This window comes from Denticeps clupeoides, chromosome 17 (assembly GCF_900700375.1).
Source record: "Denticeps clupeoides chromosome 17, fDenClu1.1, whole genome shotgun sequence".
NCBI lineage: Eukaryota > Metazoa > Chordata > Actinopteri > Clupeiformes > Denticipitidae > Denticeps > Denticeps clupeoides.
This window is the reverse complement of record NC_041723.1, coordinates 1,295,158-1,319,289: the sequence shown is the minus strand read 5'-3', so window position 1 is coordinate 1,319,289 and position 24,132 is coordinate 1,295,158. Positions and strand designations below refer to the sequence as shown.

Below are 24,132 nucleotides of genomic sequence, written 5' to 3'. Positions count from 1 at the left end.
CATAAACCTTATTTAACAAGCATGTCATTTATTCTCTCTGTAGTCAAGACAGGAAGTGTATGTTCAACCAATGGCATTTGTGGCTAAATAATGTGTGACTGCAGGACATCCAGTCATGATAAAAATGTTAAGAGCCTGACGGATGGAGCAGTGGGATGGTTCCAGCTTCAGACCCCATGGTAAGTCGGTGGTTGCATGAGAGTGGGCGTCACACTGGGGGTCAGCTGGTTGAGCATTGGACTCTTCCTTTGTGCATTCCGAGATGGGAGCACCATTCCCAGAAGATGTACATTCCTGGGTCCATGCATTCAGCAGAACAAATCTTCTTCAGATCTTCAACCCACAAACACACACACACAGTCTCCTTAATTTCTGTGTCCTTGAATCTGTTGATTAAAGAGACACCCATCTGAAGGCGGAGTTACGATAGCGAGATTCTCGCACACACACATCCTGTGTGTTGCGTAATGTGGTCCAACATTCCAGCACCGGTCCTAATGAACCCACAAAGGCCCATTGATCCTCAGCTCCACGCCATGGAGACGGGCGTTAGACACAGACAGGCCTGTGAGGGTCTTCGCTGCTCCAGACACCCCCTCAGCACAAAGCACTCCAGTGTGGATGTGCACACACACACACCCACAGACGGAGAGGCAGGGGTCATTGTCTCGGTAATGAGAAATATCCCGGTCAACAGCCATGGGCAGAGCTGCCTGTTGTCCACTCCTCCTCACTCGTATTTTTGTCCGTCTCACAGTTCCCAGTGTGTGTGTGTGTGTTTGAGAGAAAGAAGGTTGAAGGCTAGTAGGAAGAATAGAGATGAGTGGGCATGTGTAGAGTGTATTTTTACAGAAGGTTTGTGACTGAGTGTGTGTGTGTATGCGTGAAGGTCCTGGATTGATCCAGCGGAAATTCTCCGAAAGTGGTTTGGTTTTCAGGGGACCCCTGGTCAGCGTTGTATGCGCGTCACCAGGACGCTGCGAGTTTCTCGCCTGGAGTTCCTGTTAAAATTTGCAGACAGCCATGACGCTGTCGGCTCGGCTGGAGGACCTGGAGGTAACCCTGGAGCACATGCTCATGGACGTGTTTGTGAGTACACACACACACTCACATGCATGCATGCAAAAGAGAGACTATTGCTGTGATTCCTGCAAGGCTGCGGAAAGACAATAACCAGCATGACCCTATTTAAAAACGAAGATTTATCGTGCCGTATGTGGAATGAATGTTATTTTCACTATTCTCAAAATCCACCCTCCAACTGTTTGTTTGTGAGATTGTGGAGATTTTGTGGAGAGTGGAGATTTTATGCCTGCGGTTTTCCCCTCCCAAAATGGGGTGTGGCCATGTCTCTTTGGGCTCAGGGGTTTAGAAAACTGAAAAGAACATATGAATAAAGAAAGAAATGGCTGCAAACCCTCTTTTATTCATTTGATGTGTGTGTGTGTGTGCATGTGTGTGCATTCATTCACGCTAGCTTTGATCAGACCCTTAATGATTTCCATCATTAAACTGCAGGTTTGATTAGAACTCTGGGGGGAAGTAACATCTGGCAAACAGAGAGGATGTTCTGTCCACACACACACACACACACACACACACACATATACACACACAACACGCACAAACAGCATCAACCTACCTCAAAAAATAACATCTGCCAGCTCCTATAATGAGCTGTAAAATATTTGAATATTCAAGGATATTTTTGATGCAATGTGTGTGTGTGTGTGTGTGTGTGTGTGTATGTGACCTGCATTGCCGAGCTACTATGGACTCACCATGTTGCCTTTCCTGACTCTGACAAGAAACAGAACGTGAGAAAAACAGTAAATGCAACACACACACAAAGGTATACACGCGTGCTCATACGAATTTGGTCGCCTTGCACTTCATGGCTGAGGACATCAGCGTTTCCTCATCACCGCACACCGTGAGACTGGGAATCTGGTGTGCGGGTATCAGTTTTTTTGACTGAGCCCACAGGGACCCTGAATGTCCCCACAATGCCCGGAACGTGTCTGATACACAGTTTCTATGGATGCGGAGTGTTGCAGTGACAACACTCGTCTTCTGTGTGTGTGTGTGTGTGTGTGTGTGTGCGTGTGTGTTTGAGCTGTAATAGAATAGGCAGTTCTGTCTTTGTTGACCCAGATGGTTGGGAATTGATCGTTACATAAAGACCCATTTTGTGCTTTTTAAGGGTGTGTCATGTAGCATGACTGAGGATTCTCTCTCTCTCTCTCTGTGTTCTTTTTGTGGACTTCCTGTGTGACTTGCCTCTTTAGGGCCATCAAAGAGTCATTCTATTGTGTGAATTATTTAAGGCCTTTTCCCCTACAACAAAATGAGACGTTCCAGAGACACTCGCGCACACACTCACACTTACACACTTTCGCTGATGGCCTTGTCAGAGGTTATATATCAAAAATGAAATTGATTTCTGTGGATTAGTTCCATTAGGGAGCAATGAAGCCCCTCAGCTCAGTCGTGACTCTGGGTTAACAGGGCCTTTATGGCTTTAGATCACATCATCCCGTCCTCTTTACATGCACTTTAGAACACTGCTTCTATTACACCAATACTAATAATGATTAAATCGTATTTCCTACTATATTCCCAGCTCGATTTTACCCACTGTATGAAAACTGGTGAGAAAGGGAGGCGATGGAATCTGCGCTTTACCTGGGCGTGTCACATTTGACAGGAATAGTCAAGAGTGAGGAACTGTCAATCATGCCTATAGGCTCCTCCCCTTTAACATTGGCTTTTGTGTGTTATAAATAAAGTAAAGTTTGTCATTGTCAAGTGAAATTAACCCCATTGTGAAGCACAGCACATCACACTTAGTGAGTAGTGGGACCCATGAGAGGCGCCCGGGGAGCAGTGTGTGGGGACGGTACCTTCATGAAGGGGACCTCAGTGGCACCTTGGCGGCTCGGGATTCTAACCGGCAACCTTCCGATTACGGGTCCGCTTCCTTAACCGCCAGGTCACCACTGCCCCAAATAATTACACACCAGCATGGCGTGTTTCAGGTTAGTTCCTGGTTCCATCCACCCACCAGTTCAGAGGTGGCATCGTGCTGGTTGAGAGATGAGGTGGCCGTCCCCCGCTCCAGCTGACACTCTGTGTGATTATTGTAAACTGGAATAGGGTCCTTGTTTGTCACAGCGCATGACCGTGTTGAAGAGGACCAGTCATGTGACTGGTATCTACTTTACAAACTCTATAGCTCCATCGTGTCCACTGGTCGCTTGTGGCGTCAGAGATCTGATGATTGGATAAAGAGGCTCACAGTGCCAGAGGGAGTGTGAGAATTGTGTGAAACAATTTGAATCCTCTTGTACTTTTACTAAACATTCCTACACAATAACCCCATACAGCCAAGGGGATGGTTCTGATTGGAGTAGGCCTGGGGCATGATGCCACCACCAGGTCCAGTGGACGACCCCTGAACCCCTGTAATTGGAGAGAGAGAGAGGTTGGAGAAGGCCGTGGGTGGCCGGTGTAAAAGACTCTGTTGTTTTAAGACTTTATTACTGCAGCCTCTGCATCAGCCTGTACCATCACATGGACAGAGGACTCCCCCATTCTGCTACTGTAGGGCCCTCATGCAGAGAACAATAACCCCAACAGCCCCCAATCCCTCCATTACCCTCTCGCTCAGACTCCTTTGTGTATGTGTGTGTGTGTGTGTGTGTGTGTGTGTGTGTGTTTGCTTGTTTTCGCTGGTGTGGACCAGTGGGAGATTATCTTTTGTGTGTGTGTGTGTGTGTGTGTGTAAGAGGAAATAAATTAATTTCATGGTGTGTGACAGGTTAATTTGCTGGTGCTTGTGTATTGTGGTCTGATGGAATTGGTGAACATGTTTGAATTTAGCTTCAGGGTCTCTCTCTCTCTCTCTCTCTCTCTCTATCCCTCACACTCATTTGTTAGCTCGGCTCCTTCCTGGCCTTCTGAAACCCAAGGCTTCCTCCTGGGAGGAGTTGGAGGTCATTGTGTTCACTGTTCTGTTTATGTTCCTGTATATGTGTGTAAGTGTGTGTGTGTGTGTGTTTGAGAGAGATGGAAGGCTAAAACATTCTGAAAAAGTTGTGTTTGCTGAATCCTGGATATATTGTATATAAATGTTTTTATGGATATACTTTTAGAATATATTTTTTAAAAAGCATTATCATTAGCGTTTCATTATTAGTTCATTTTTCTTTCAGTTCATGAATTTGTCGATTAGCCTACATTTGTAATGTCAGCATCAACATGAATATTATTTTAATTAAATGCAAGAGCGGTCGCAAAATAGCAAAGTACGTAGATGCAACAAACATAATCAAATATCAGGATGAATATGATATTAGTATTATTATTATTCACTGTCAATTGAAAGCGCGAAGCAGATTTCACTTTTTATTTCACAGATGTATTCCAAAAGTATTCTCTTCATTTAAACACAATGGACGTGCAAACTGCAATGCAAAATGTACCTGGAATTGAACACTGAATATTTTCATTTTCGGCTGTGGTGTGTAGGTAAGCTCTTGTATTAATTTGTGTGAACTGCTGTGTAGTGTGTGTGTGTGTGTGCAGTTTAGCCGCGCTGCGGCGTCATCGCCATCCCGGCGAAGAGGCAGCTCAGGGTAAAAATAGCCTCGTCTTGATATGACTAATCTAGGCCAGCGCGCTGCATTAAATATGAAGTGAGGGGATTAAATCGGGAGACAGGGAAGGCTCACCCCCCCCACACACACACACACGCACACACACACCAACACACACACACACACACACACACATTGTAATTATACACAGTATAAGGAATATGTGCACTCTGTGTATTTCTATGCACTAAACACACACAACAGCAGGAACCACTGCAGGACCTGGCTGTAGTCAAATAAGGGATAAAGTTCACTGCTTGTTGTGTGTGAGTGTGTGTGTGTGTGTGTGTGTGTGTGTGTGTGTGTGTGTGTCATTGCTTCCTGCATCTCCAGCGTCACTTCGGCATGGCCTTATGTTGTAATTCCAGTCAGGTAACACAAATCTAATGATTTCTGTGTCAACAGTGTGTGGATCATTGTGCTCTAAAGGACAAACACACACACACACACACACACACACGTACATGCATGTAGCCTCAAAACAGGCCCATTCCAAGAATTCGTACATCGTCCGTCACCAACGAGGGAAAGGAAAGGGCAGGTCGGTGTCTACGTCACCCGAGCGGCGTGTAACGGGTGTGGCGGCGGGATGGGGGTGTCGGTCTGGTGAAAGCTGGACGCAGATTTAAAGTTAATCTGGGCGGCAGATGGGAAAACATCAGATATTTCTACTGAGGCGGAACACGTGACCCCCGCTGTGTGTGTCACACCCTTTTTCACACACACACACACACACACACACACACACAGACACACACAGACACAGACATATGCAAACATCCATGTGGACAGTTTATGCTCAGATGGAGACACACACACCCCCTCTGACCTTGTTTAAGTCAGGCGCTGAAGAAGCCCGGGTGACATTTCCACACTGCCCCGAGCGTAGGACTGTCTCTCCCTCTCTCCCTCTCTCTCTCTCTCTCTCTCTCGCCCACATCTGACTCCTCCCCTCCTCTCACGGACGCGCACACACACACCTCCACAGGCAGCGCTGTAGTAGCATGTGTGTGTTGGGAATGGGCTGAGTGAGTCACGGGGAAAGCAGCTCTGAGAGGGGGAGAGACGCCGAGAGGAGAAGAGAAGAACAGAGGAGAGGAGGGAAGAGAAGAGAAGAACGGAGGAGAGGAGGGAAGAGAGGGGATTTAATAAGAGAAGAAGACGTGATGAGCCCGTTTGAGTGCTGAGACCCACGACTGGGGACGTGAGCAGTGGGAGAAAAACACAAAAGACTAGAGAAAAGGAAGAAAGGATCGGGACAGAACACACACACACACACACACACACACTCTCTCTCTCTCTCCCCGATGATGGTGGTTCAGGCAGCGGCGGTGACCCCGGGTCGCAGCCGCCGGACGCTGCTGAAACTGCCGGTGGGGACGCTGAGGCGGAGCAGCGAGGACAGGGTAAGAGCTGCATACATCTGTCCGGACTCGAGAAGAATGGGTTGGTGCGTGTGTGGTGGGCTCCGCTCATCTGTGTGGGTGTGTAGAACTTTGATGGTCTGTAGTAGCTGTCTGAAGGTTATAAAGGACTGTTGGTGAACACACACACACCCACACACACACATAGATTAGCCCATCATCCCTCACACACTAAATCCGTCCCGTCTGGAAGGTTTGACTGGACAGGGTCAGCGTGACGAGATCAAAACAGTGTGTGTGGCATCTTCATGGCTGTGGTCGCTGTGTACAGAGCAGGTGTGTGTGTGTGTGTGTGTGTGTGTGTGTCTGATTTGAAGATATAGCCAGTGATTTAGAGTTCATCAGTCGCGTGCTGGAGGGCTCGTGCCCACGGATCCCTGCGGCCCAGGTGCATCATGGGATGGAAGTCTGACTGAGAATCAACCGCGGCTCCTCTTTCACCTAGAAAAGATCCGAACATCTGGCCCCATCACCACAAGTTCCGCGAGCTAGACGCGCAAACATCATATTAGAACCATGCCGGCCCCGCGTTCTCGTTGTGTTCCTTTGTGCGAACGCTACCGCTCATCTCATACCCCCCCCCCCCAGATGAGTTTAATTACAAGCTTATGTATAATTAATCAGAGGATTTCCTCATGCACGTCTCTCCTCCATCACTGCCCAGGGTGCTGTGTGTGTGTGTGTGTGTGTGTGTGTGTGCGTGTGTTGTGAATGACCGGAGGCGTCGCATGTGATAGCAGCCCTATATTCTGAGCGTTAATGACTTGGAAGTTCTCTGTTCTCTGCTCTCTGCTCTCTTTGTAGCCCGGTTCTTGGCTCCCGCACGTTTTGCTTTTGAGCCGTTGTGTGTCTGTCAGGTCCATACGGGGTTCTAGAACCGGTTCTAAACCACTGGTCCTATATGGTTCCTCAAATCTCAATAGCGTGGTCTAAAATTGTTGCCTCCGACCCTTTTTTGCTTTAATCCAATACACAGGTCAACAGAATGAGCCTAAATAAATAAATAAAATAAAATCAAGTCAGTTGCAGAACACACACTGATCTTGAATGTAAATCGTTCCGTCGCGGGAGCACGGAACCAGGACCGGCCTGCTGTCGGCTGATTGGTGCACGCTGGCTTTAACGTTAGAGATTCTCCAGCAAGCAGCGGGTTAATCCTCTTACACTGAAGTCAGGCCTCTGTTAGGTTCTGATAGCGGAGAAAAACCACACACACACACACACACACACACACACACTCACACACCGATGGAGGAAAGAGGTTTGATAGATGAGCGGGGCATGCCGAGAGAGGAGGGGTTTTGTTTTTTCCCGTTATTGTCGATAGCAATGTGCAGGTTGGACGTATTTTAAATACAGACATGTGATGTGACGCTTTTGCCTTGTTTTTTGCTTACCCCCCTCAACATGTCACACGTCCAGATGTAGCCTGTAAGTGGCGTTGACAGATTTGTGTGGGGGTTTTTTTCTGCAAAAAATACATCCAAAGAAATGTTGCCAAAACTCCCACAAATCTTCTGAAATTATATGTATACTATTTAATTATGAATTATGAATTATTAGTTTGAATTATGATCATATTCATACAACTTGTAGCTACATTGGTGGCCCATTCATTAGGCATACCCTCCGTCTCCTCGGTCATATGGGGCTGTGCATTGTGCAACAGTCCAATCATGTGCTGAACCGTGTTCTTCTCAGTGTCCGGCTCTTCGTCGCTCCTGACCTTTCACCTCTGATGGGGTGGACTGGTGTAGGCTCGCAGTCACGTGACTTTTATTAATCAGCTGATTTCTCTCTCAGGCCCTCTCTCATTTTCAGATTGGTCCAATATGTCAATATGGGGATATATATTGTTATTATTCAATATTTGTGTGTGTGTGTGTGTGTGTGTGTGTGTGTGTGTGTGTGTGTGAAGGGGATTACCACCCACACTGGTGATGTGGTATCATATTATATGATGTTACGGTTAATCCATCTATCCGACAAAAACAACAGCAGGCCGGATTCGTAAATAAACAGGAAGGTTCCAGAAAGTTTCCCTCCTCCTCCATGGTTAGTGGGTCACTGCCCCTCTCCGTGGAAACTCATTGTCTCACTGTGTGTGTGTGTGTGTGTGTGTGTGTGTGTGTGTTATTGGGACTGGACACATCAGGCATTTCAATTAAACTCTGTTGTGTTCAGAGCGTCCGGTGAGGTGTGTGTGTGAGTGTGTGTGTGTGTGTGTATGTGTGTGTGTGTTACCGTAGCGATGGCCCGTCTCAGCTCTCACACAGGAAAGTTAATTCAGCCCCATTACACTCCAACATCCTGTCACTTCCAATTACTGTGTGATCCTCACACCCCCTTCTGTGTGTGTGTCCAAGTGTGTGTGTGTGTGTGTGTGGTGGCTCCAGCAGTTCTACTTATAACAAACTCACACACTGCATTTGATCTGAAAGCCCTCCCTTGTCTCCGAATCCAGCTTTGTGCAGAGATCCCCTCCTGTGTGAGGTTCAGGCTTTGTAAAAACACCATGACATCCTCAGCTAACACACACACACACACACCCACACACACACACACACCCTTCCTGTGGTGTAACCAGACCCATTAGCCTGTGGCAAGCGAGTTTGGGAGATGAAAAGACAGCAGTGATGTCATCACCTGTGACAGAATTTGTCCATTTGAGGGTCACATGACCAAACCTTCATCCCACACAGAGCCTGTTAGATTCTGTCCTGTTTAGATGTCATGTGTGTCATGTGAGGGTCGAGGCCCCTGTTGTTTTTGTCATACAGAGTATGGAATGTGAGTTTGGAATGTAAGTGTCATATGCAGTTGTCATGGAGACCACCGTGTTGCACACGTAACCAGGAGCGTCTGACCGTTTGTTCCCTGCAGGACCCCCTCATGTCTGCCCATCATCCCGAATTAGAACTCCTCACCCGTTCCCACAACAGGCCCCACTGAATCAGAGGCTCGCAAGGGTCAAAGGTCGCATGTCTTTTTCCCCCCAAAAGAGGAAATGTTCTCAAACTATTCCCTCATGAACATACAAGCTTTTGTGCTCAGTAGAAGATTTCCGATTGTGTGTGTGTATTTTTACCAAGATGCCAGTGAATCATCTATCCCTCTGAACACTTAATTCAGTGTGTGTGTGTGTGTGTATGTGTGTGTGTGTGTGTGTGTGTGTTGGGGGGCATTCCAGCTTCAAATGATCTTATCTTATTTTTCTGTATGTATCCAAATGTGGTGGACTTTAATGAGGGCTTATTGAGTACAAAGGCTTCTATGATGTGAATTTGGTTTTATCAATACCTTTGCTTGACAAGCAATTTTTGTGAAATATCAAATTTAAAAGCACCCAATCTGGCAACGCTGTGTAACGCGACTGCACATTTTGTGTCGATGAGGTTTTTGCTTAATTATACTGTACGTTGAGCTGTGTAACATGTAATAAAAATGTTGAGCAAGATGTGTAACATGTAATAAAAAGATCCTTTAAATATGTAAAAAGTATTAATGTATAAACACTGCATATGTATATCAATAATTAACATTTGTATATCAATCACTAAATATTATTTATATGCCGATTTTGACAATGTGCATTGTCACAAATCAACTAACAAATAGGCCAGAGCTCAAAGTCCCAGGTGAGCAAGCCAGAGGCAACAGGAAGAAAACCTTGAGAGGAACCTGGAGGAACCCATTCTCCTCTGGTCAGCGCTGGATTACGATGAAATTCTTCCAGATATTGATGCCGTGTGATACAGTTATATATATATAAAATTCTCGCAAAAAATAACATAGAAATATAAATAATGGGATATCTGCACCACTGTGTGTATGTGGGCGAGTAAGGATGTTTCCTCCACCTCCATCGTGGGTTTGAAGCATTTATATCATAATCTTCATAAATATTTATGGCTTGTAAGGAAATTGGAGCACATGATGATGATGATGATGATGATGATGATGATGATGATGATGATGATGATGATGATGATGGTGGTGGTGGTGATGGTGGTGGTGGTGATGATGATGATTGCCTCCTCTCTGCTGAAGTAGGTCACTGTAGCAGCAGAGGAGGGAATAGTTCCACCAGAACTTCAAAGCCCCAGCACCATGAGAGAACACACACATACACACACACTCCAGTATATCCCATGGTGGCTTTTTTGAAACTGTTCCCTCTCTCTCTCTCTCTCTCTCACTGTGCATGTAAGTTTCATCATTTCTCTCACTGAAATGTGTGTGTGCGGTGTGTGTGTGTGTGTGTGTGTGTGTGTGTGTGTGTGTGTGTGGGTGTTTGTGATTTGTTCTGACAGGCTGCATGTTTTTTGTCTTTCTCTTTCACTCCTCTCTGTGACCACTGACCTGATCATTAAGTGTATGCAAGCAAGCGTGTGTTTGTATGTGTGTGTGCATCTGTGTGTGTGTGTGTGTGTGTGTGTGTTGTAATATAATCAGAGACCTGATCAAACTATCAGTGCATTTGACAGTTTCTTGTGTGTGTGTGTGTGTGTGTGTGTGTTGTCCACACTTTACGTCTACCTGTCACAACCACAGTTTTTACATAGCTGTAGGAGTGTGTGTATCTCATTTGTTTGTGTGTGTGTGTGTGTGTGTGTGTGTGTGTGTGTGTGACCCATTTCCCTTCACTGCATCTCCTAGAGTGCTGCTGCACAGTGTAGATGCGGGAGAGAACGTTTCTCTTTTTTCTTCCTCTTTCTCTTCACACTCAATAGGCTGTCCTCAATTCTCAGGCCCTGGCAGTGACTGTATCCACCACATCTGAGAAAGTCACACACACACACACACACACACACACACACACACACACACACACACACACACTAAAGGCATACATGTGCTTTCATAATAACTGGATGGTAGGGAGTGATTTTTGGTCTAAAATGGCCATTGGCTTTGGTGTGTGTGTGTGTGTGTGTGAGAGAGTAACAGAGGGGAGAGACCTTTCCCATGATTTTCCAGCACTGTCCACAGACACAGAGGCTCCTGGGAACGTTCAACCATTTACAAATATTTGGACACACATAAGCTTTGTCTCACTTTCACACACACACACACAATAAATGTCTGTCCTGTTACTGTTACTAAAGTCTATGCATTTATATTCATTGAGAGTGGTCTCTTCCAAGATGACCATGCCCCCTTGCACAGGACATGACTGGTCACCAGTGTGGTTCTGGGTGGTGGTGGTCAGTAATGTTTTTTGGAGGTGTGGAGGTCCCTTTGTTGACTCTGGATCAGGTTCTGGGTGGTGGTGGTCATTAATGGTTTTTGGAGGTTTGGAGTTCCCTTGGTTGCCTCTGGATCAGGCTCTGGATATGGGTGGTCAGTAGCAGTTTTTGGAGGTGTGGAGGTCACTTGGTTGCCTCTGGATCAGACTCTGGGTGGTGGTGGTGGTCAGTAATGGTTTTTGGAGGTGTGGAGGTCCCTTGGTTGACTCTGGATCAGGCTCTGGATATTGGGGGTCAGTAGCAGTTTTTGGAGATGTGGAGGTCCCTTGGTTGCCTCTGAATCAGGCTCTGGGTATTGGTGGTCAGTAATTGTTTTTGGAGGTGTGGAGGTCCCTTGGTTGCCTCTGAATCAGGCTCTGGGTATTGGTGGTCAGTAATGGTTTTTGGAGGTGTGGAGGTCTCTTGGTTGCCTCTGGATCAGGCTCTGGATATTGGTGGTCAGTAGCAGTTTTTGGAGGTGTGGAGGTCACTTGGTTGCCTCTGGATCAGACTCTGGGTGGTGGTGGTGGTCAGTAATGGTTTTTGGAGGTGTGGAGGTCCCTTGGTTGACTCTGGATCAGGCTCTGGATATTGGGGGTCAGTAGCAGTTTTTGGAGGTGTGGAGGTCCCTTGGTTGCCTCTGAATCAGGCTCTGGGTATTGGTGGTCAGAAATGGTTTTTGGAGGTGTGGAGGTCCCTTGGTTGCCTCTGGATCAGGTTCTGGGTGGTGGTGGTCAGTAAAGGTTTTTGGAGGTGTGGAGGTCCCTTGGTTGCCTCTGGATCAGGTTCTTGGTATTGGTGGTCAGTAATGGTTTTTGGAGGTGTGGAGGTCCCTTGGTTGCCTCTGGATCAGGCTCTGGGTATTGGATCAACTGAAGAACCTGCTCCTTAAACTCAGCACCGTTCACTATCAATAAGCACAAAGTGCATTTAATCATCTGTGTGTGTTTCCCGATCCGTGATTGGCTATCGACCTGCTGCTGCCTTTCTGTTGAGCTGTGGAAGCTGCGGTTGTGTGTCGGTCTTGGTGTTCTACTGTGCTTCCAGCAGAAATACACACACACACTCTCACATAAACCCTCCCGCACACTATAAATAACACACTCTAGATAAGTAACCCAACATGTGCAATACTTGATTGATAGTTAATTCATTTGTATTTTTCAAATCTTGTGTGTATGTGTGTGTGTATGTGTGTGTGTGTGTGTGTATTCAGAGGCAGAACAGTCAACTGTTCTGGCACCACCATCATAGTGATGAGGGAAGCGCCGTGCATCATGGGAAATCAGACAGCACGGCTGGGTTAGTGAACATTATTGTGTCAGACAGCAGGGGGCACACACGTGCATCTCTCTCTCTCTATCTCTGTATTTCTCTTTCCCACACACACACACACACACACACACACACACATATATAAATTATATGATTACGGAATTGCTTTTGCTGTCTTTCTGGGAGTGTAAATATCCCTTTTCGCCACTCGTCCTCTAATCTTGACCTTAGCTAAAATAAATACCTACATTCATGAAGGGGGCGTGGCTTGTGAAGAGCATGATGGGATGCATTGCCGGATTCTTTTGAACAGAACTTTTATAGCTTTTACGTTCTGCTGCAGGGTCCTGAAGGCTCTCTTTTAAGTAACATAGAACCATTTAGAGTGACATTCAATAATGTTATTTTAAAATAATAAGCACTTCTGCAGTGTGAAATGATAAATATCTAGAATTCTGAATTCATATGAAGTTGTGCCTGGTTTCTTTGCCCCTCTTGTCCTGCCTGAGGACAACCGCACTGTCCGGTGGTGTCCTACTGAGATGATGTCTGGTTCAGCATCAGGACCAGTAACCGCTTCGTCCAGTTGACTGGTTTCCAGTGTGGGCCTGGCACTTTAAAGCAAACTGAGTAGGAGAGAGAGGGAGAGTGAGCTGGAGTTCTCTGTGTGGGAAAGTTTGTGTTTGTCTGAACTGGGACTATTCTGAGAGACGAGGAGCGAAGGGACGGAGGGGAAGAGAGGACCATAAGAACAGGAGGCACGTTTTTTTTGTTACTGCGGACCATCCTTCCTGCGCGATGTACGCGCCGGGCTGGTGGTGCGGAGCGTGTGTGTGATGGAGTCGCTGCTGCTGACGCTGGAGGAGGCCGTGCGTGTCAGACAGGGCGTGTTGTCGGACCTCGCCTCGTCCGCGCTCGGCCGTCTCACACCCCTCCTCACCGGCGCCTGGGGTGTGTTCCCCACCGTCTACCAGGTACACGCTCAACCTGGCAACATCTACGCCTGTTTATTAATGAGTGAGGGAGCAATCTCTGTGTGTGTGTGTGTGTGTGTGTGTGTGTTGAAAAAGTTCTGCTGAGAATCATTATGTCTCTAAATTTCGGGGCAGTTGGGAGGCTTGGTTGTTATGCTGGTTGCTAAGGGTGGGAGTGAAACCGAGGAGGAAGAGAGGCGGCGCTGCAAGAAGCAAAACTTGATGTTCGTATTCAAATCTGCACAGCGCGCGTTTTCGTGGCAACTGAGGTGCTTCTGATCTGAGAACAGCGGGCGAGAGAAGGTGGCGCACAGAGAGAGGATCCGTCTCCTGACCAGGAGCAGCCCGGGAGCAAAGCTGCCATGGCGACGGCCACAAATACACAGTAGCAGTGAGGAATTGTGGGATTATTGTCCGAGGTCAAGTGGAGACACAATCAGAGGAAGTTCACCATGGCAAACACAGGCACACAAAAATGAAAAAGACCTCGTGGATTGTGTGTCACCAGAATTTGTTCCATCCTTGACTGGATTTAAAGCAGCTGTGTGTGTGTGTGTGTGTGTGTGTGTGTGTGTGAGGAAGTTACATATTTTAAAAAATAATCACACACTGAGCTCTGGAATTAATAGCAGACAGAATAGGGAGTTCCCACACATTCTTTCTTCATCTACATCTGCTGTAAAGCACACACACACACACACACACACACACACACACACAGTGCTGGCAGCCTTGTTTGATCCAGCAGGTATTTCCTGAGAAGACCCCCAGCCCCCACCTCCCGTCCCGTCCCGCGGTCTTCTATTCAGTCCGGGAGAACAGGAACAGGCCGGGCCTGAGAAAGAAAGTCTCTCTGTTCGGCTCTAATTACTCCCCGTGTCCTCCTCCTCCGAGAGACAGACAGGCAGAGAGGGAGAGACGGAGGCCTGAATGGTTTTAACAGAGTCTGAAAGTGGCGCCATTGTTGACTTTCGAACGGCATACTGCAGGTTGAGCAGCATACAAGGGAGAGGGAAATGTGTGTGTGTGTGTGTTTCTGTGCGGCCTGCACACCTGCATCTACACAAGAACACACACAGACACAGCCAGGGTCCGGTTTCACCAGTTTCTCGTCTGAAGATCAGATGGTCTGGTCTGAGGTCAGTCTAACTGGGCCAAAGGACCTTCTTGGCATCCGAAGTCTGATCTGGAGTCAGATGTTCCAGGACTGTTGCACATCAGACGATGACACACACACACACAGAAGAGCTGCTTGTCAGTGGTGTGTTTGATGTGTTAGTGGGTTAGACGTGTGTGGAGCTTCAGGAAAGCCCATGGCAGCGGTCACACCTCGTGAGAGGGAGCAACGGACGTTTTCCAGTCCAAGTCCCGTCATCTGTTACAGTTTTTTCCCATTCCATTCCGTTTCCCATCACATTCCGATGGCGTTAGACTCCGCTTTCACGCTGCTGTCATTCCATGAGAATTCCCATCTGACCCTGGATCAGCCAGAGATATCACAGCTCGGCTGAGAAGAATGTTCCAGAACACACGCACACACACTGCTCCAACTCTGCAGTTGTATTTATGAAAGAATCTGTTTTCCCATAACGGTCCTGAGTTTGTGTGTGTGTGTGTGTGCGCGCACTGTAGATTTTAACACATTTCTCTAATTTGCATTTTAGTGTAATTGGCTGTGTGTGTGCAGAATGGTAAGTTCAGATCGTTTATTCTGTGCTCCTTTGGGACTAGGGTATTTACATAAGCCGTCTGGGAAACTGGGAAAGTTTCTGGTGCTCACACGCGTTTATCAGCTTCTCGGTGTGTGTGTGTGTGTGTGTGTGTGTGTGTGTGTGTGTGTGTGATTAATCCCACCCCTTCATCTTCCCCACAGTTACTCTGGGATTTAATCTCTTTAACTGGATCTGCACTCTAATTTCACTGGTAATGTGAGAACAGGCCATGCCGGACTCCCGAACTGAAGTGACACGTACGCACGCAGCCACGGTACGGCAATGTGAAACGTGGCTCTATAGGCTACGCGTGTACCGCTGTATACATGCAGCATTACTGGAGATTAGGGTGTAATCTGGTTGGGGGCTCTGGAGTGGATCTGAAGGGATTTACGTTCCGCAGCAGGTGATTAGGCGGGTCTGCCCAGGTCTGGACAGGTCGGAGGTCACCGAATCCCGGTCTCTGTCCCTCACTGCAGCGCTGAAGTGCTCTACTGACCCAGAGAATTCTATTCTGTTATTTTCTCACCAGACACACACATGCAGTAACACGTACTGTTTTTGACGACATGAAGGCGTGTTGCATTACATGCATGAGCAGAATATACTTTGCACGCATTATGCATGATGCATTATGAAACGTTGCTTGCAGTAGACATGCATCAACAGCCATTTATTATCTAAATTACTATACAGCCAGCGCACAACACACACACACACACACACAGGTGCCCAGTAGGTCCATCTTCACTTAGTCAGTGCAGGTAAAGCAATCATGCCTTCATATAAAACAGACGATCTGTCTCTCCTGAATCGCTCTGCTTTTTTTATGCCACTGAGGTCCCCTTGATGAAGGTCCCGTCCCCACACACTGCTTCCTGGGTGCCTGTCATGGTGCCCACTGCTCACCAAGTTTGATGGTTAAATACAGAGGACACATTTCACTGTGTGCACCGTGTGCTGTGCTGCAGTGTTTCACAATGACAATCACTTCACTTTCCCTTCTTTATGGAGATTACTGAGATTTCTGCTCGGTTAAATACAGAGGTCTGTACAGAGGTCTGTAATCTCCATAAAGAAGTGAAAGTGAAGTGATTGTCATTGTGAAACACTGCAGCACAGCACACGGTGCACACGGTGAAACGTGTCCTCTGTATCTTGACCTGTACCTGGTCTTCTGAGCCACATTCTGTTCTGGTTCCCCACGTGCTGCAGAACGTGTAGCGTGTGATGCGGGGGTGTTATGTTGCAGGCATGACCCCTGACCCTGCAGTGGTGTCCATGGCAGGAAGCAGCCGGTGCACAATGGACTTGAGTTCTGTAGAAGAACATCAAAGGGTCATGCGTGGACCTCCTCCCCCAGGGGAGCAACTTCAGCATCTTACTGTCACTCTTACACACACACCACACACACACGTATGAAGAATGTGAGTTATTTGTCTGATCTGGGAGAGAATCTGTGAATGTGTGTGTGTGTGTGTGTGTGTGTGTGTGTGTGTGTGTGTGTTTGAGAAATTGGAATGGACCTCGTCTAATGGAATGGATGGATGTTTATATCACAGTCAGACTGATACTGGAAGCCAATCAGATTGCAGAATGAAACTGAACAGGACCCAGGTGTCTCGGCCAAGAGTGAGTGAGGACCTGGAGACGTCTCCTATTACAAGTGTGTGCTTGGAGAAGTGGACAGTGTGTGTGTGTGTGTGTTGGCAGGATAGGTATGACAGATTTATACTTGTTTAATTTTTGATGAGAAAAGAGGTGAGAGGAGAAACAAGCCTGCAGACTTTCACACACACACACACACACACACGCACACACACATGCGGACAGAGTGGTCATGTGATCATGTAACACCCACAACGCATGGTGGTTCTTGGGGAGGTCAGTTGTTCGTCCAAGCACCTGAGGCCAGAGGATCAGTTTCGGCCCAACTCTCAGCAGATGTTCTCGTAACGTTCCTCCATTAACGAACTCCAGCGCCGCCCGGCATCTCCCCGGAAATTCCAGGAACGTGTTCCAGCACACCGGAAGGGTCAGCGTCCCAGGCTCAGCTGACCACCGCCTCTGAAGCCACATCCACGTCTTTGTACTTTTTTATTGTTGTTACTTGTCAAGATGCATCACAATGCAAGGGGGTGCGGTTCTGAATCAATGCTGAAAAATCCGTTTTCTGCACCCTGTCGTGGCCCCGCCCACGTCTGCGCTATACCGAGCGTTCACCGTGACGGGCGTAACCGATTGTTCCAGAAAGATCTGGAATTTTCAGGTGGTTACAGCCGTACATGTGTATTCATTTGAATGAAATGCGATTAAAGCAGAATTGTGCAGTTTTAGAGATGAAGTCAGATTGCAGGTTGTATATGAACACACACACACACACACACACACACAGATCCCTGTGTGTCTCGTTGCCCCACTTACACCGACAGCTGCCACCAGATTTCAGACGTTCATCCTGTCCTGCGCAGGTGGTTTGTAGAACGGGGCGTCTCGGGAGGGCGCGTCACGGGGGTCAGGAGACACGGCCAATCAGAACACGGCAGGAATTTAAAGGCCGCGGTCCAGTTGTGTGCGCGGGTTGAGGGGTGGAGGAATATGATCTAGAGTGGCTCTACACTCTCCCCCTCCTGAGGGATTCTGAATCAGCAGTATCTCACACACACACACACACACACTTTATTACAAATGCAGGCACACACCCTCGGTGAGCAGGAGCACCGCCCTACAAAACTCCAGCGTCAGCATCACAGTTGTGTGTGTGTGTGTGTGTGTGTGTGTGTGTGTGTGTGTCGCTGACTGCAGCTAGCATGACTCAGCGCGCGGAGAAGAGACAACCCAACACGCGTCGTGGTGGACCAATCACAGACGAGCCCTGGCGTCGCTGAGCCGGCGTCTGTTGGTGATGCTGCGCGTGTAAATGGGCGGAGTTTCCGTGTCTGTCTGGCTGCTCCGCCCCACATGCATGGGAATTTGTGCCGGGACGCGGCTGACATTTCTGTAACTGGAAACACATTTCTATTCTACACACACACACACACACACAGACACACACTTTACCGTGTCCCTCCTTGCAGAATGTGCACGGCACACACGTACCTGGGACGTGAACTCACGTTACACGCTGGTGGAGCCTCGGTGTGTGCGCATGTAAATGGCCTCGTGTTGAATGGCCACTCTAGCACTATGCCAACATTTCCCAGAATTCACCGCATCCACGGCACTTTTAATGTAAACACGCCCACCTCATAAACTTCAGTCTCACATTAGCAACTTGGCCAATAATGAACACTTAATAATGCACCACTTTAAAAAGCATAAATCAACACATCACATGTGTGTTTGTGTGTGTGCGTGCGTGGGTGTGTATGCGTGTGTGTGTGTTTCAGGGGCGTATAGGGTCGGGAAGACCCATCTTGCATTAATTAAAGTGTATGCCTGTTTACATTCAACACAGGTCACATACTCTCTCTCTCCCACACACACACACACACACACACAGGCTCTACCTCTCAGGGCAGCCATGACCCCCGAAGATCTCAGGATGAATATCGGGGACCCCCACCCCACAGGCCCTGCCCCAGCCCCGCCCCGAACAGCCAGACATAAATATACCGACCTCGGCGTCCCCTAACTGGAACCACATTGTCCCCCCTCCAGAACCCCTCCCCTGCCTTCACATCTTCTACACTGGAGACCGGCCATCATCGCTTACTCTCAAAACCTGCACATTTTAACCGTAAACACAGCACAGAAATGTAGTATCATTTACCTTCATTTTGTTTCATGCACGCGGTTATCAAATTGCGCTTGGGCCAAGAAATAAGGCGATTAAACTGTTGCTCGACAATTAATCGTGACATGAGAGCACTACTCACTTTTTTTTTCGGTATTTGAATGCATTGCTGCTGTTTTGTCTGTTTATAACGGGTTTATAACAGTTCAATTCCATTACAGAAACATAGAATAGTGTTTCTGTTCATTTCAATTCATCCTGTGAGTGTGTGAGTGTGTGTGTGTGTGTGTGTGTGTGTGTGTGTGTGTGTGTGTGAAAGTACATATGTTTCTGATAACATCACTCTGTTCTGCCGTCTGCCTCTGGCGGTGCCTTTTTTAAAAAATTTGTCCCTGGGAAGGCGGAGCCGCGTGGGACCGTTATGTTTGAGGGTTATTTTGGAGCTTTGCCCCTCATCCAATCAGCAGCGTGCACCCCTGGACATTCCCACCCATTCCCCCGGCATCACAGGGACGTTTGGTTCAAGCGTTCTGTCCCTGTCCCCCGTCCCGTCTGGAACAACAGGGTGCTTGTGAAGTTGAGATGTGAGTCCTCCAATGTTTATATTGGACCGTCCAGCTTCTGGTGTCCAAGTCCTGTAAGAAATTATGTGCTAGAGTACCTCTGACTGGAGTACTGTGTGTGTGCGAGTGTGTGTGTGTGTGTGTGTGTGTGTGTGTGTGTGTGGTGGGATAAAGACAGGCTCGTGGGTACAAATATAAGACTGGTCATGTGTTGCTGCTCTGCGGTTCCACGGACTCCGTTGTCTTCGGCAGGGGACAAATCTGTCGGTTTGGAATTTAAAATCTCGTGACCTCGTGAGGATCTCTTCATTTTGATCTGAACTAGCGTCCACGTTCATGGCCCGCTAGCAGACGGGAGTGTGTGTGCAAATCGAGGTCCCTGCACCTCCCGGTTCTGAACGCTTTCATCCGCACCGGCCCGAGAATCGAGGTCTGAAATAGAAACAGATCGAGGCAGAGAGGGAGGGAGGCGGAAGGAAGGAGCTTTTTTGGCCAAATCCAGATGTCGGCTCTGGTTTCATGCGGCCAACCCAACTCGACCCAACCCCTCAGAGAAGTGGGACGTGAAATTTCACAGAACCTGAACACGTTTCCAAAATTCATCACTCTCATCATCATCGGTACAGCATCGATCAATTCGACCCTCTACCCCGCTCCGTACCCCATCCACTCCACTCACCTGGATACTCGGCGGCCATTTTTAATTCATATGATTATCAGTAGCGGTAAACGGGTCATTACAGGATCTGGTGATCGTACTGGCGATGCTGGGGTTTCTCGGCCCACTTCCAGGTGTGGAGGTGCACGGCCAGGAGGAGGGAGGGGGGGGTCTGTCAAGTGTGTGATAGTGAGTGGTTGTGTGTGTTTCTGCGTGTGTGAGTGTGTGTGTGCAGGTGAAAGTGTGTGTGCATATGTGTGTTTGTGTGCATGTGTGAGTGAGTGAGTGAGTGTGTGTGCCTGTGAGTGAGTGTGGGTGTGTGTGTGTGCATGTGAGTGAGTGTGTGTGTCATTGTGTGTGTGAGTGAGTGTGTGAGTGTGTGCAAGTGAGTGTGTGCATGTGTGTGCGTGTGATTGTGTGAGTGTGTGCATGTGAGTGAGTGAGTGTGTGTGCATGTGTGAGTGTGTACATGTGAGTGAGTGTTTGCATGTGTGTGTGTGAGAGTGTGTGCATGTGTGAGTGTGTGTGTGCATGTGAGTGATTGTGAGTGTGTGCATGTGTGTGTTTGTGTGTTTGTGTGTGCGTGTGATTGTGTGAGTGTGTGCATGTGAGTGAGTGAGTGTGTGTGAGTGCATATGATTGTATGAGTGTGTGAGTTTAGGTGTGCGTGTGATTGTGTGTGTGAGTGTGTGTGTGTGCGATTGTGTGCGTGATTGTGTGTGTGTATGCGTGTTTGTGTGTGCGTGTGATTGTGTGCGTGTGTGCATGTGAGTGAGTGTGTGTGAGTGCATATGATTGTGTGAGTGTGTGTGAGTGAGTTTAGGTGTGCGTGTGATTGTGTGTGAGTGTGTTTGTGTGTGCGTGTGATTGTGTGTGATTCTGTGAGTGTGTGCATGTGATTGTGTGAGTGTGTGTGCGTGTGTGTGAGTGTGTGTGTGTGTGTGTGTGGGAGGCCCTTGTCCCTGCGCTCTGAGGAGGGATGGTGTGTCTGGTCTCTGCGCGGTGGGGAGGAGGAGGAGGCGGCGGCTGCAGCTCTGATTCGGGCTCCGGCTGATCGCGCCGGCGGCCGCTGAACAATGGAGGAGGCTGCAGCAGCGCCGACGGGCGGCACCGCGGGCCGCGGGGTTCCGACTCGGGATTTTACGATGCAAATCTGAGCGATTCGGGCTTTTTATTCGTACCGAGCTGCTGAGGATTCATGTCGGAGGAAGCGTGAAGAGCACAAGGTAGGAAGATCACGTCCAGACGCGCATCCAAACCCGCAGACGTGCGCGGATTCCGTCTCTCTCTCTCTCCCTCTCTCTCTCCCTCTCTCTCTCTCTCTCTCTCTCCTCTCTCTCTCCCTCTCTCCCTCTCTCTTTTTAGTTTTTTTTTGTAAGAAGTAAACAGCGGGATCTGGTGTACTGCGCCTGCGCAGACGCAGTCGGGTTCGTGTCTAGTTCCTCGTTAACCGGCGCTTTCCCTCCATCGCGGTAGAACCTCCGGTTCCTGCAGCTGCAGCGGCGGCGGTTCCGGAGAACGATACGGTTCTGGCACCGGAGACCAGTCTTCACTCGAACCGCATTACGCGCATGCTGTGATCGGGGTTCGCGTGAGCTTCAGAACCCGGTTCTAACGCTCGGGGTTCTCCAGGCTCTGGTGTCCGGCCATTTCCTGCCTTGTCAGACCCGGTTCTCGGGGTTCTCCAGGCTCTGGTGTCCGGCCATTTCCTGCCTTGTCAGACCCGGTTCTCGGGGTTCTCCAGGCTCTGGTGTCCGGCCATTTCCTGCCTTGTCAGACCCGGTTCTCGGGGTTCTCCAGGCTCTGGTGTCCGGCCATTTCCTGCCTTGTCAGACCCGGTTCTCGGGGTTCTCCAGGCTCTGGTGTCCGGCCATTTCCTGCCTTGTCAGACCCGGTTCTCGGGGTTCTCCAGGCTCTGGTGTCCGGCCATTTCCTGCCTTGTCAGACCCGGTTCTTGGGGTTCTCCAGGCTCTGGTGTCCGGCCATTTCCTGCCATTTCAGACCCGGTTCTCGGGGTTTTCCAGGCTCTGATGTTTGCCCATTTCCTGCCATGTCAGACCCAGTTCTAATGCTCGGGGGTTCTCTACACTCCTATATTTAGCCATTTCTTGCTTTATCAGACTCAGTTCTAAGAATCAGGGTTCTAATCAGACCTGGTTCTAATACTGAGGGTTCTTGAGGCCCTGCTATTTAAAATATAGCCATTTCCTGCTGTCAGACCTGGTTCTAATGTTGAGAGTTCTCTAGGCTCCTGCTTTGTCATACCCTGTTCTAAGGCCAGGTTTGATCCAGTTTCAAACTTCAGGGTTCTCTACAATCCTCAGAAGTTCTACAAATTCTAGCTTTGTCAGACATGGTACTAATGCTCGGACTCAGACATTCATTCATTTCCTGCTGTGTTTTAACACTTCCTGCTGCAAGATCGTGTTCTAGACCTCTGGGTTCTCCATTTTTAGCCTCTTCCCAGCTGTGTGTGACTTGGTTACAGTGCCCAGCGTTCTCCAGGCTCTGATGCTCTCCAATTCGTTGCTGTATGAGGCCTGGTTCTAACGCTCAGATTTTCCGAGCTGGTTCCTAGTGCAAGTGGCTCGGTTCTAACACCAAGATTATTTTCGCCTTTTCCTCTGCTGTGTGCGCTCATGGTTCTCTAGGCTCTGACGACCAGTTTGTGAATGGAGCGGAACGCCGTGGTGTTGATATGACGATAGGGCCGACCTTCTCAGCGCAGAACGTGCCTCCTGCAGAACGTCCAGCTGTTCCGATCCGCAGATTTACTTTCCGGAGGCTTTTAGCGCCCGCTAATCTCGGGTGGGGAAATTAATCTGACCCCGGGAACGCGGCGTGCTGATCTGACCGGGCTAATGAGGTGATCTCCTCGTTCCGTTGGGGGTCTCGTCACGTGACCAAGCTCCCATTTTTTTGGTGAGATGTTCTCTCGCCTTTGTCCTGCCACACACGCCTCCTTGGTAGTCACACTTGCCCACAGCTGACGTGACACCTGGCTGCGCCTCTGCAGGGACCCGCCCACGGTCTATCACAGGGCTGTCAGGGGAACCCCGCCCCCACCTCTCGGAATAATAGAGGATTCGTATTAACCGTGGCCGGAGCGGTAGGGAAGGTCGTTATCAGTGTATTAATATTAATGATCAGAATCGGAATTCGTATTTACTGGCCAAGTAAGTGCAAGCACGTACAAGGAACTTGATTCCGGTAGACGGTGTCTCTCAAGTACAGTGTAGAAAAAACCAACAACAATGTGCAAGGACGTGTGTAAGTGTTATTGTACAAGTTGTGGAATTTGGTTATACTTTGTAAATAAATATATCAACTGGGTATAAACATATGGAAGAATGTGCATAGGTCCATAAATGTATGGAGATGAAAACAATGTGCAGTACAATAAATGGGCAAAAATTAGAAGATGAAGTATCATATTCTATTAATGTATTGATTTTTCTCCCCAAAAAACAATATGATAACGAGCAAACAAACTGGTTCTGCATTGAGCCGTGAGGAACGGCGTGAAGGTCTCCAGAAGTGGATATTGGGATATTTTACATGAATTAAATAGTAGACCCGGCCTCGGGAACAGTTCCTTTAGAACACCCTTCATTACCAATGATTCTTTTTTCACGTCTCGTATGTCACTAAACAAAAGAGCGTATTCCGGTACCGTTGTTGGCTTTGTGTGTATGTGTGTGTGTGTGTGTGAAAGGAGGGGAGGGTGACGGGTACACGTGAAATTCATCACCAGGCCGCTCTTTAAAGCCCAGGTTCCCTGGTTCCTTGCAGGGTCTCGTGGTGTTTGGACGGCGAGTGTGTGTGTGTGTGTGTGTGTGTGTGAGGGTCCTTTGTCCCTCGTTGCGTAATCTGTTTACTCTCCCGGCCTCCGGCTCCGCCATTC

At 48.4% G+C, this 24,132-nt stretch overlaps 1 protein-coding gene across 9 annotated transcripts in view; it reads left to right on the top strand.

Annotated features, from left to right (window-relative positions):
* Positions 1–24,132, top strand: part of frmd4a (FERM domain containing 4A) — an 83,772-nt gene that overhangs the window by 31,280 nt on the left and 28,360 nt on the right. Inside the window, exon 1 of one of the 9 annotated variants that reach the window (XM_028958010.1) lies at positions 942–1,089. The exons of 2 other annotated variants lie outside the window; for them this stretch is intronic. In XM_028958010.1, coding sequence (XP_028813843.1) covers positions 1,024–1,089 — 66 coding nt within the window. In that variant the 5' untranslated portion in view covers positions 942–1,023. Of the gene's footprint in view, positions 1–941; positions 1,090–5,647; positions 6,065–13,321; positions 13,560–21,235; positions 21,455–24,132 lie in introns of those variants that run through there. 6 more of the 9 variants (XM_028958009.1, XM_028958015.1, XM_028958007.1 and 3 more) reach the window with 6 other exon arrangements.